Source organism: Populus trichocarpa, chromosome 14 (assembly GCF_000002775.5).
Source record: "Populus trichocarpa isolate Nisqually-1 chromosome 14, P.trichocarpa_v4.1, whole genome shotgun sequence".
Classification (NCBI taxonomy): domain Eukaryota; kingdom Viridiplantae; phylum Streptophyta; class Magnoliopsida; order Malpighiales; family Salicaceae; genus Populus; species Populus trichocarpa.
The window spans coordinates 9,849,412-9,863,305 of NC_037298.2; the positions used below are offsets into that span (position 1 = coordinate 9,849,412).

The 13,894-nt window shown below is 32.8% G+C and overlaps 1 protein-coding gene across 3 annotated transcripts; it reads left to right on the forward strand.

Annotated features, from left to right (window-relative positions):
* The first annotated feature begins 845 nt into the window (after positions 1-845).
* LOC7461928 (uncharacterized) lies at positions 846-8,131 on the forward strand. Of its 3 annotated transcripts, none has more exons than XM_024585072.2 (11): positions 846-1,134; positions 1,457-1,838; positions 1,946-2,082; positions 2,784-2,897; positions 3,010-3,093; positions 3,887-4,066; positions 5,037-5,178; positions 5,517-5,677; positions 5,766-5,892; positions 6,048-6,128; positions 6,355-8,131. In XM_024585072.2, the coding sequence occupies exons 2-11, from the start codon at positions 1,530-1,532 to the stop codon at positions 7,720-7,722; spliced, it is 2,703 nt and encodes a 900-aa protein (XP_024440840.1). In that variant the 5' UTR covers positions 846-1,134; positions 1,457-1,529; the 3' UTR covers positions 7,723-8,131. The 3 variants fall into 3 exon arrangements, with proteins under 3 accessions (XP_024440840.1, XP_052302963.1, XP_002320420.1); XM_052447003.1 differs by having other exon boundaries at positions 6,391-8,131; XM_002320384.4 differs by having other exon boundaries at positions 848-1,134; positions 6,319-8,131.
* The last annotated feature ends 5,763 nt before the right edge of the window (positions 8,132-13,894 follow it).

The following is a 13,894-nucleotide window of genomic DNA, read 5'->3' on the forward strand; positions in this document are numbered from 1 at the left end:
TTGAAAGAAAGGAGTGGCGGTGTTACTAGACTAGAGAGGTGCAGCGAGAGAAGTTACATATATTATTTTTCTTCGTGATTTTTCAAAGTTAAGAAAAAAAAAACTTTCCTTTTTTACCATAATTTTTATGGATGAAACTTGAGATTTAGACTAATCCTTGTTAAAAAGAAAGAATTTAGGTGGAAGATGCCTCCACATCCCTTTCTTTTTAATTCTCAAACTTGAGGTTATGACCTAATGGTGGAAGGGACTTGTTCCCTTTCTCTGCACCAGGGTTCAAGCCTCACTGTGCACGCCTGTCATCCCTGCGGTGTCTTAAATGTTTACTGGACTTGCAAGATTTTCAGTGGGCCCGGGGATTAATTGTAGTGCGCATAAGCTGGCCCGGACACCCCGAGTTACCAAAAAAAAATTTTAAATTAAATTCATGGATGAATTCACTTGCGTTTGGCAGTGTGTTTCTAAAAAAAATTATTTTATTTTTTATTTTTTAAATTAATATGTTTTTAATGTTTTTAATTATTTTGATATACTGATTTTAAAAATAATTTTTAAAAAATAAAAAAATATTATTAATATATTTTTATAAGTTAAAAATATTTTAAAAAACATCACAATCGTGGTGCATAAAATCAGGAATTTTAAAGACCAGTGGCTGAAGTTTACAGAAAGCTAATCAGCCATCTCTTTATTTTTGTAAACAATACGGATTCCGGAACCCAAGGCAGGGCGCGATGGGCTAAGCCTAAGAGGAGCCATGGATAAGCGAAGCCGAGCCCCAAGCGCGCGAATGAAGGGTTGAATGTTCAACCTCCTAACACCCTGTTCAACCAACCGTTCATAGTGCTAGGCTACACAAAACGGCACGGACACCACTCGTCTCATCTCTCTCTGTCGCTCTCTCGTATTCTTGTGGCGTCCCTTTCTCTCGTAAAAACCTAGCCAATCAAGAAGGAGGAGGATAACACTGGAAAAAAAAAATAGAAGACCTCTCTCTATCCTTCTCTGTTTATCGCTTTAATTATCTCTCGGTTTCTCTCTTTTCCTCTCTCGTCGCTCCCTTGCTTTGCTTGCGCGTTTAACACACCGAGCAGCCTTCACTCTTAATTTAAGTGGTGCTCGTTTCTATTCAAGGTATTTTTTCCGTTCAATTATTTAGGGTTTTTGCTATTTCCAATTCGAAAGACCTATCTTTTAATTTTTTTATCTCAGTTTTTACATGTCTGGCTTTTCGATTTTTGCACCACGGGTTGCATTGTTCGATGAGGATGATTTATTTTAATTTCGGATTCTTTATCTATAAAATGTTGTATTGAATTCAAATATTGAATTTCTAGATTCTATATATTATTTTTCCAATTATCAATGCATTATAGAACTTTGAACTTGTTTATTAATTGACTATTTAACTAATATTTGAAGTAATTTTGTATTTTGCCTGTGGATAATTACACAGGTATACTTAAAACATGTTGCTTTAATCTTCTACTGAGGATAGGATTGATTGTTGACATCTTGTGCTGTGGTGAATGGCGGCTGATCAACGAAGAAAACGGCTTAATGGTGCCAGCCTTGCTGGTTGTAGTTCCCGGGAGCCGTACAGAATGAAAAGGAATAAATCGAAGAATGGTTTGAATGCAAAATCTCTTATTTCTCTTGAGTGGGATGGCAACAGAAAGAAGGTTGTTGCCAAAAAGGAGCAAATTGGCATTAGTCAGAGAGATTTGATGCCATTTGTTGATTCTGTTCTCCACTATCATAATCCTTTGGCAGATGTTTTTGCTGTTCCTCGAGAGATTTTTGAGCTGCAGAATTTAGCAGAGGTCCTTTCCTACGAGGTGACTATAACTTGTGATCATTGTTTGTAGTTATTCATGTGCATATTTTTTCCTTGCTTGCTTATTATTATTATTTTTTTAATGCCTCCATGTGGAACCTTATGCAGACTTGGCAGAATCATTTATCGGAAGATGAGAGAAACTTTCTTAAGCAGTTTCTACCAACAGGACTAGGCACGGAAGAAGTTGTGGAAGCATTGCTTGCTGGGGACAACTTTCACTTTGGAAATCCATTGCTTAGATGGTAAGTATTGGTATTTGATACTATTTTTTTTTTTTTTTTTTTTTGGGGGGGGGGGGGGGGGGGGATCAACCACGACCTTTTTTGGAGCTCTTTGGAGATATGGCAATACAGATGCACTAATGAATTTTGATTTTTTTCCTGTGTTCTCTGGTCAAGGCTTTATGTAGGGATCCTCTGTTTTCTCTTCCATTATCTAATAAGCTATTTCCATGTGATATTGAAGGTTTTCTTTCCCTCCTTTCCAACAATGTCTTCTGATCTCATCTTGTTTGGGCTTGAGCATATATATATAAGAAACAAAATTCATACTCGTGCTTTTTAGCCGTACAGAATTTTCTTTCCTGTTACTTGCTGATTTTTTAGAGAAATACTGTCATGTTCTGAATTTTTAACACTAAAGAAAGCTGCTTGACAGTGGCAACATGGAGTGGTTTGAATCTTTTGTATTGTGGCATCAAGTTTGTTGATTCTCGGTGCTTTATCTTTCTTCTATATTATATAGGGGTTTTCATATCTTATAACTGCCTTGCATGTTCTTGATTTCTGGCATGACACTGATATGTTTGGGTTTCCTAGTATCAGAAAATTTAAAATAAAAAACTAGGAACTCTATTGTGGTTTCTCCTGAAGCTGTATATTATGAACATAAGATCTTGTTTCAAAGTTTGATTAGACTATTTATGTGGAAAATGTTGTTGCAGGGGTGCTTCACTTTGCTCTGGTAATCTTCACCCTGATGTGGTTCTTTGTCAGGAACAGCATCTAAAGGCTGATAAAAAGGCATTCTACTCCAAGTTACAAGATTATCACATTGAGTAAGGCATACTTCTCTGATTTTGTTTCATTATTTAACTAAGCCGTTTAGGCGATGTGTGTTCCCTATGTTAACAATGTTTGCTTAATTTATTGGTTTTCTGCTTGTGGCAGCATGATAACATATTTGCAGAAGTTGAAGGACACGTGGGAAAGCAGCAAGGATCCAGAAAAGGAAATTTTGCAGAAGATATGGAGGTTTGTACCTGCTGCATGCTGTCCCTTGTATATAAAGTCTCTGTATTATGCGCAAGCGAAGCAAAACATTGTACTGGCATAGCCATCTTCCTCAGCTGTTTTGCCTTTATTATGCTTAACTACTCATTCCTAGACTCTACAAAATGTCATGCTCAATAGTGTAGTAATGGGAAAGAAGATTTTGATCCCATCGTGTGCGTTAAGGTGAAAAAAAAAAAAAACTGAGAGCTGTACAGTTGTGGAATGTCATGTAAGTTGGTGGAAACTGGAACTAGTTTTTCTACTGGATTTGCGAAGCTGGTTAATTATTAGTGGGGGGTTTCTGTTGCGTAAAATGGCAAATGTTTCAATTCACCTGATTATAATTAGATGTTTGGTTTTGCTGTATCTAATGACACCAAAGTCCCTTTTTTTTTTTCTGGTGAACTATTTGCAATTTTGCACACTTTATCCATTCTTTAATAAAGGGAAATTTGAGGAGGATTTAAATTATGCATAATTTTTCATTCATGCTTCCCTAATTACACTTGCATGCGCCATACTTTTTGATTACTTGATTGTGTTCCTGCTTTTCGCTATTGAAATACATATTTTCATACTATTATTGCTTCATTACTTTGTTTGGAATGGTTCGGAGATAACTTTTAAGGTTTTAAATCATCAAATTATGCATTTGATTTTTGAAGAGTTTATGCAGCAGTTTCTTCTTATCATAGAGTCTTTTATCAAGTTAATGAGGCTCTTGGACTTCTTCATATGATATTTATGTTCACATTTGGACATTTTTTTTAAGGAGGTCAAGAAGTGATGCAGATAAAAGAATTTCCCCTTGCGATACCGAGTCTAAATTTCATGGCACTGGGGAGAATGAGTCGGCGACATCCGGATCCTGCTCCTTGGTTGCAGAGGAGAAAACATCTAGCAGCGATACCCAGAACTCTCATGTAACAAAGAGTGGAGAGGTTCAGAAAAGGTAATTAAGTTTTCCTCAGCTAGTCTTCCTTGCCATGCATTTGATTGTTATTTCTTGAAGTTTTCCAAGGTTTAATTAAGTGAGGTTTTTTCATTTTCTAAACCAACACTTCTTCTATCCATGAAATACAATCTAAAAATTTATTCATATTTCTATCATTACAGGTCCCTGCTTGTAAAGGTTCAATACCTCTATTGTTGTGTTCATCAATCTTTGAAAGATAAACATTGTGAAGATACAAGTATAAAAAAAGGATAAAAATATCTCTGTTATTTTTAGGTATCTTGCTTTACAGAGCTTCTGAAAATTTGAAAGGATAACCAAAATCTGAACTCTGTTTGAGGATCACTACTAGATTCCTGTATCACTCTCCCCCAGAACAATATCAATTAGCTGATTTGGTTTGAGACACATCTCTTCTGATTTACTATCTTCTGATAACCTTCTTAAAGAAGCCCACTTATCCTCCCGAGGCTATGCCTCTACAGGCTCATGTTGGAACCCTGTTTTGATTATCATGATTGTTGCTAACATTAGCTTCATTATATTCTTTCATGGAGGGTGGAGACATAAAAGCCTTCCGTATTCTTATTCTTGTGCTTTTGTTCTCCCGATAAAATTCATAGTATCCACCCCCTTCAACAACACCATCCTTCAAGATAAGTAAATAATATATTGAGATGCCTGTAGCTTCTGTATTTGCTTTTGGAAAGTGCTGGTTGGTTTGATACAGACATTCTGGGCTTAATATCTTTTTCTTAATGTTATTCTGAGCTTTATGATTTATTTCTCCCTTTTTGGTGCAATGCTTCTAATATCTTTAGCAGGTTGCAATTTGCAGTGGCCTTGCCTCTTTTCCAAAAAATAATTACATAATGGGCAGGAGATCTTTTAGATCTTATGTCGCACCATTTGTCTTGCATTCCCTGCACAATTGTGTAAGAATCTCACTAGTTGCCTTTGGTGTCAGGATTTGTGAGAAAGGCTCCATGAAGGAGAAACTGAGAAAGTCGTTGCTTGCTTCAGATGATGCAAGACCTGGAAAAGGAGACAAGCTACGCAAGCGCAACATCCACCGTAGTGACGGTGCTAAATATATGTCATACTTAAAGGTTGGTGTCTTTGGTATTTCTTAGTTTGTATGAAGTACTTTAGTATTTATTCTTTACCTTAATGGCAGGATTCATCCATCATAAAATTCTCCTGTTTGTCAAGTTTTACGTGTCTACACTTTTTACCCTGCATGCTTAGGTGACCACCACAATCAATGTTTACCTAAAGTAGTAACCAAGTCAAGTGATGATAATCTCTCTCTCTTGCATATAACAACAAGGTTAGAAATTTGCAAAATGTTGGAAATGTGGAAACTACATGTGATTCTTCTCCTCATCTTGTTTTTAATTTTTCTCTCTTTTTAAGGATTTTGCTGATAACCTGCATTTGATATCAGATAAGCAAGAAGCAGCACCAACTTGTTAAGAACATGAAGCAGTCTGGTAAAAGCATTCAATCTAAGTCTCTTAACTGTGTGTTAGGTGACCTTGATACTTTGCATGTACAACCATATGAAGAATTCGTGAAAGAGGAACAGAAGAAGTTGCAGGAGCATTGGTTAGTTGTATATTGTTGGACTGCACTTTCTTTTTACGGGCACAAAAATGTTTGATTTCTTCTCAAAATATGATTTTGTTTTATGCAGGATGCAATTGGCAAACAAAGATCTTCCTGTAGCACATGCAATCTGGAGAGAGAGACAGTTTCAGAGACAGGAGATAACCAAATCTTTGGAGGAAGAGATAGAAGGCCAATTAAAATATCCAGTGGAGGTCTGATATTCTGGCCTTGTGTATTTTTCCTTTTCGCCCTGGACCAGTGGGCTCGTATCATTTTGTTGCATGTCCAGTGCAGCAGAATTTGTATGACAGTGAAATCCTAGAAATCTTCCCTGTTCTATATTTAACTTGTTTGGTTCCTGAACCAGCATCTGGAGAAAGATGGTCATGAGACTCTGCTTCAGGATCAGAGCGATCAATGTGCAGACCAACATGACACCAACATGGAGGTTTAATTCTCTGTCCTCATATCAACCCCCCCTCCCCGCCCTTTTATTTTTTTTGCTTATCACTCAATTATACAGCTAATATCATCTGCTTACCATCAGAACCTGTTTAACCCAATTCTCATTGTTGAATGATGGTTGAATTCTTCCATACTTGATTCTAAGTTTGGCTTTTTTGTCATTGTTTTTTCAGGATAAGCAGGAACAGAACCATGAAATTGTGCTTCAGGATCAGCAGGAACGGAACCATGAAATTGTGCTTCAGGATCAGCAGGAACGGAACCATGAAATTGTGCTTCAGGATCAGCATGATCATGGATCAAGAAACGAAGAATCCAGCATTTCTGATTATGGAGATTCTGGTTCAGGCTCCCAGCAGAATCAGTCCCCGCAACATCTTTCCTCCCTCTCTGTTAGCCAGGATCTTAATCCTATAGATATGAAAATGGAAAATAATCATGTCCATTTGAACTCTAATTCAGATGAAGCTTCTCCACATGTATCTGAGTACTCAGGGACCATGCACATCGGAGACGCTTCCATTGATCAGGGAGTTCCTTTCTCTTCTGGTGGAGATGTCTGGTCAGCAGTTAGCATACCCAACTCATATTATGATCCCACTGCAAATCATGAATACACATCTACTGGTAGATTGTCACTGCCACATCAAGTTAATGAAGAACAATGCTCCCAGTTGATTGATTTGGAATCTGAAGTGCATGAAGAGGAAACTGGAAAAGATTTGTTGCACAGACAATCTGATGATGGTTCTTTCAGTTCTTACCCTAACCATGATCGTAGTGGGTTGCTTCAATCTTTGTTCAAAGGTCAGGTAACGTTACCCTACCATAATGAACAAAAGCCAACCGGGTTAGATTTTCAATCACCAAATGATGCTATAATGCAAGATGGTCAGTATACAGGGCATATCCAGGGGCAGCTTCAGTCCTCGCTGTCACTTGAACAGAGACAGAAGAATCACATTGAGGATTACATGCAACAAAATATATCAGAGGACATTTATTCAGAGGGAGGAGGATTCTTGATTCCAAGACAAGGACATGCTCCGCTAGTCAATCTGCAAGAATGGAATGTTAATCCTGTTCGCATGCCAGCACGGCTCCAATCCCATCCAAATGAAGATGGTTTGTTAATCCAGAACTGGTTCTCTGGGGAGCATCAAGTTCGCGGGGACTGGAATGGTGCAGGTGGTGTTAGTGTCTCAAACCAGAGCATTGGAAGTAATGCAGATCAAAGCCTATTTAGTGTTCTATCCCAGTGTAACCAACTGCACATGGCAAGCCCCATTAACCAATTACGTTCAGGTAGCCCCACCAACCAGCGTCCAAATGGTACCATAGATTCAGTGGGCTCTGCTGAGCAGTTTGTGTTGCCGAGGGCCTATGGTATGGTGAGCGGGGTTACCCCCAGGGTCAGTAATGCTTTACCACAACCAGCTCATCCACTCGATTACTTTAGCGGGCGTGACACTGCTAGTTCCCTGATGCCTGATGATATGGGATGGATGGCTTTGCCGCAGAATTCTGTTTTACATGATCCAATGGGGAAGCCATACTTGAGGTCGTGGAACCGATGAATATCCTTTCCCCCTCATTTTTGGTAGGTGAAGTACAAGGTTATGATCATGAGAAGAAATGCCAGCACAAGATGTGCCTTCATAGGAAATCGTGACTTGTTATCTATTATAGGGAATTTTGAACTTATTGCAAGGTTTGCAGAAGTGTAGAAGCTTGTGACAAATTCTGAGATAGGTTTTTGTACATACTTTATACGAGAGCCAATTCAAGCACCATGTAAATATCCAGATGTTAGATAGGCAGGTGAGAGCAAGGGCAAGGAAGGATCGAAAAAGATTCTGATATCTTCTATCTGGTATGTAAGTTACACTGCATTTTTTGTTTCCAGTCGCATTTTTTTTCTTTGTTGACCGAGAAACATCTTTCAATAAATTTGGAGGCTGGAGGCTCTCACATCTTTGTTTTTTATTCACCGGTTGATTCTTTCATTGATTGCAAGCTCAATTTACTTGCAATCCCAACTTTCAAGAGTTTTTCAAGATCCATGCTGTAGTCTCAAGTAGCTCAGTAAAAAAATAACATGGTTTTAACAAAATGATTTGTTTTGTTTTGACGAAGCATACCCTTTTTGTTTTTAATTTGCGAAGTTCTAACATTTTATTTGTTAATTATAAAAAAAAAACAATTTATTTATTGTCAATAAATACTCTTTTCATTGAATTGATGTTATCTAACTTAAATTGCTGTGATTTTTTTTTTCCTTTCAAAATAATTTTAATCCTATATTATGTTAAACTGTTTTAATTTTAACTTCTTTTATTTGTAGAGTTTGTATAAAAAGAGAGCATTTATTCGTATAGAGTTTGATTTATTTTTTAAATTTAAAATAGACAAAGCTGTGCTCCATTTTTTCCCCTACCAAACTATTTTGAAAAAAAAAAAAAACTCGTCTGAGGGCGATTCCCTTGTTGGTTTCACTATTAGAAATCTCAAAATCACATGCCCTCGACAAATACCCTATGTGATGAGGGTGGAGCATTGAATAATAAATGGTGTTGAATTTACCTTATGATTATTGATATTTTAGTAATTATATTAAAATTCAATATTTATATAAACTTGATATTTGTTATTGTACGTTAGTTTTTAAACATTACATTGTATACCAAAAAAAAGATTAATTAGTGAGAAATTGAACCTGCTTTGAAAAGTTGATGGGAAAAAGTATTTTCCCTGTCTTGAACCTAATAAAAAAGGGATGGCTTAGAAGTTATTTAGAAACAGAGTAATACTTAAAACTTCTGAAAAGATTGAGAAAAAAATAAAGCTACAGCTTTTTGTTCAAATGTAATATTTTTCAATTTAAAAAACTGAAAAGCTACTTTTCTATTTTTTAAAATTTATACTATGTTTATAAAATATATTTTAGAGGTTTTTCATAGTTTTTCAATACAAGTTTTGTTTTCCAATTGAAAAAAAAATGAACATTATAATTTTAATTTGAATGAAATAAAATTGTTATTCTACAATTAGATTATTATAAATGTAAAACATTAAGGTAATTATTATAAATCATGATTTTAATTTCTTATGAAAAATATTCATAATCTCGATGTATTTCTTTATTCAGTTTTACTTTCTACAAATGAATATTTTTAAAAAATTTTCATTGAAAAAAAAAAAATCATGTTAGTGAACACATCGTTAAATGTTTTGGCTTCTTTTTTTTTCCTGATTAAATATCGCCTGAGAAAGGAAAATATTGATATCAGTAAAGCTATAATTTACTGACTTCTACTATTTGACTTTATTGAATTAGGTGTTCTGGGTTTTACGTATATTTGGTATTACAATGCAATATGTTTTTTAAAATCATTTTAATTAAAAATATATTATAATAATATTTTTTTTAAAATCAAGAAATAATTTAAATAACAATTTTTAAAAAATAATAATTGTAAGGCAAAAACACTCACTTAGTATTGAACTTGTCTCTTTGCATAATTCCGCTTGGAGCACTTGGTACTCGTTAGAGCATGTGGAACTGGAGGAACAGGAGCATCTTCGATCCTCATTCTTCTCATCCACGCAAATACATGGCATTTGTACTCAGGTAGAGGAACTTCGTCTAGCTGCCATGGAGTCTACTGGAATCAAGGTGAAAACAATGATCTCTTGGACGCCTCCATGTATGGACTGGGTTAAGCTTAACTTGAACAGATCCATGAGAACTTCTGCGGTGGTGGTGCTATGCCCTTATGCTGGTGGAGTGACTAGAGATGCCACTGGTTCTTGGCTTTGAGTTGCTCATAATAAACACAGGTGGATTCCGTGGCTAATTAGATTGATTTAATATATTGTTATTTTAATATTTTTTTAAAATAATATTTTTAAAATCAAATCATTTATAATTTAATTTAAAACTTGAGTTAGATTTAATAATATTGTAAAAAAAATTATTTGAATATTAATTTTTTACACGTAATTTTTTCTTATGAACAGTTTACCGTGGAAAATTATATATAGTTTGTTGCAAGTGGCTTCTGTTGAAAAGAGCGTGGCAGGTTAGGAGTCGTCGTATTTATGGAGAGGCCAATCATTGTACCGATTAGCTTGCCAATCATATGCTCTCCGGTGCCTTCGCTCTGCTGCGGAGCTGATTTTTATTTTTCATAAAAATAATATTTAGATATGACAAACAAGAAAAAAAAATATGATTATTGGATTAAATAAATTAGTTTTATTTTAATTGAATAATAAAAAAATAAACAGGATCAAATTTTCAAAAAAAAAAATTCACAAAAACCTATTGAATTTTTAATTTTAAAAATGAACAAATGATATAGTTTAATTTTTAGTCTATTAAATACAAAATGATAAAATGGAATAAAAACACTTAAGATATTGGCTTTGATCAACTTGAGTTAACATGATAAAATTATAACCTCGGTAATCAAAAGCGAGCCAACCTAGATTATCAAGTTAAAAAGAGAAAAGAGTCGATGAATCATAAATAAAAAAGAATTTTTTTTTTAATTATAAATAACAAGATTTGTTTTATGGAACATATATATATATATCAATATTAATGGATTATATCTTTCGTTAGACTTCCAGACTTATCTTTTTTTAATTATATATAATAAGATTTGTTTTATGGAACATTATATATATTTATTTATTTATTAATTATATCTTTCGTTACACTTCCGGTCCCTATATTATTAGGAATGGGACTGCTACTTTTTTCGGTGTCAACAAAAAAACTTCATTGTATATGAGCTTTTATGAGTGTTTTATTGTTAAGTATAGTTATAGTTTTTTCAACCATTTGTTTATTCAACAAATAAATAGCAGTTTTATTTATCAATATGTATGGTCTCGAACCATCAATAATGATTTTTCCACAAAATTCATGTCCCCAATTACAAGATCGAAATAACATGATATAAAAAAAAATATCAACATATATTAACCATTTAAACCAATGACCTAAATCATTAGATTCGAAGAACCTTATCCAAAAAAACCATGAAGCCGAATTCTCAATTAATCAAATATTAAAAGATGAATTTGAAAAAAATAATTTCAATTATACAAAAGGATTCAAAACAAAAAATAACAATTAAAATAATAATGATCAAAATTATAATATAAAATAAATTTTATATTTTATTGAATGATGAAATTGAAAAGAAAATCCATCTAGTGAAAAAAAAAACATTGAAAAGAATGAATATCAAAATTGACATATAAAATAAGTTTTATACTTGATCAAGGGTTGAAATTGAAAAGAAAAATAAACATAGCAAAAAGACTCAGAAAAACTAAAAAAAATAAGGATCAAATTGGTAAAAATAATATACCATTAATTTGGATAGAAGGATGAAACTAAAAACAAATAAAACTTTTACAAGATGACAAATTAAAAAATTTAGAAATCAAAAGAATTAGGACAAAATTAAAAAAAAAAACCGTAATATATGATAAATTGAAATTAAATAATGAAATTGAAAACAAATAAAACATCATAAAAGGGTCAAGAGTAAAAATTAAAAATCAAAAGAATAAAGATTGAATTTGAAACATTAACAACAAAAAGGATCGCGTTGTCATTTTAATGGGAGGAGAGAGAAAAGAAGAAGAAAAAAGAGAGGAGAAAGGCTAATAACAGATATCATAAAAAAGAGGACCATGCTCACATTTTAGGGGGAGGAGAGAGAAAAAAAAGGAGAAAAAATCCATCGGCGACAAATCGACCACCCATCACCGATATGCAATCATAAAAAAAAAGGACACGACGACGCTTTCAACAACATGACAAGAGATCATTTTTTGACCCCGGAGACGCTGCATGCACCGCTTGAAGGGTGCAGGTGCCCCCCACACTAGCGTGTGCCACACACACTATCTACTTTTTATTTTCTTTATCTATGAAAAGACTTAGTTGTACCAAGCTGACATGATAATAGCGAAAAGATTTTTGTGGAAAGATAAAAAAAAAACATCGAGGTTAGTTTTTATTTTTTTGACTTCCATAGGTATTTTGGTTGTTTCATAGTGTGTTTTTTTTTTATGTTCAGTTAAATATCAAAATACCTCTCATCTGACATGATAATTATAAAAAATATAAAAATACAAAATCATCCTTTTTAAAACTTTTACTTTTAAAAGCATTTTTATCATTTTACCTTGCTTTTGAAATATAAAAAAGACTTACTTGTATATGATTAATTTGATAATAACTAGTACATGAAAAGATTTTAATATCCTTGATATCGATATTTTTAGTTTTTTTAACATGAAAGATAAAATCATCATATATATATAAATAAATAAATAAATAAATAAAAGATGATTTTTGATTTTGAGGTGCACGTGAAATCATTTCATGTTCTAAAATGATGAGTATGATTATGCAATTTTCAGTATAATCTCATTATTTTTTTTAATTATTCAAAGTGAAAATCTAAATCTTGATTGAAAACAAAAGAGATCAACGGTTTTCGTGTCTTCAACATGTCATCAAATCAAAATCTTGGAACTCGTCACTGCCAGTCGTCACTGCCAGGTTTACTTTAACGGTACGAGTTAAGACCGTTTGTCTATTCCGACATCGATGATAAACACACACACACACACAATGAACACGGTGACAGGTAGAAATTAAAACAAAAAATAAAATAAAAAGAAAATATTCAACATAAAATAAAGAGGGCAGTGACAAAGATTGTATTTGTTTGTACTTTTAAAATGTTTTTTTTTAAATATTAATATATTTTTTTAAAAAATTATTTTAAAATTAATTTAAATTTTAAAATTTTAATTTTAATAAAAAACAAGTTAAAACTAACATACAAATCAACCCGAAAATCAATCAATCAATCATAGAAAGCTGGGCTGCCATTTGCCGACAGCCATTTCAAATGGTTGCTTGCCACCACAAGGTGAAGTGGGGCAAAAGTAAAACAAGACAAACAAACACAAGGGGACAGGCGGACTTGTTTGTAGTTTTGCCCGGCGTTCATATCTGTACACCAAGGTTATCAATTCGATTTTATTTTATTTGATAAAAATATTTTATATCAATTTAAAAAATAAAACAAAACAAAATAATTTTTATCTCATTTCAAATTTCAGTCCGTTCCAGATTTTTTAGTTAAATTTTAACTGGAATATTCCGGTTTCATTCCACATATTCCGTTCCGGTCTTGAAAAGTTATTGAATCAAATTGAACCTGGTTCAATTTAATTAATTAAACCACCCAAGTATAAAAACTTTTTTTCATTACTATTTTTAATAATAATGATATTAATAATAATATTAAAAATTATTATTATTATTTTCATTAATAATGATATTAATTTTTTAAAATTAGATTTATCACTAATATATATAGTTTATATTCATGTTGTTTTTTACATGTTTATACTTTATAGGAATTTGAACAAAATAAGAGATGCTTTACATCCCATTAGCTTTGATAACATTGATCTAGCTTTATATTTAAAATATTTGTATTAAAACATTTTACTTTCATAATATTTTGATATTTTGTTTAAGTTGAATTACTTTAAGTTAAAGATCTATTTAATTTTGACTATTTAGAAATATTTTAAATTTTAAAATTATATTTGTTAGACATTGTGTTTGTATTGTATAATTTATAATTAATTTATTTTAAATTTAAATTCTATTTGTTGAATATATATATGAATAATATAACTCCA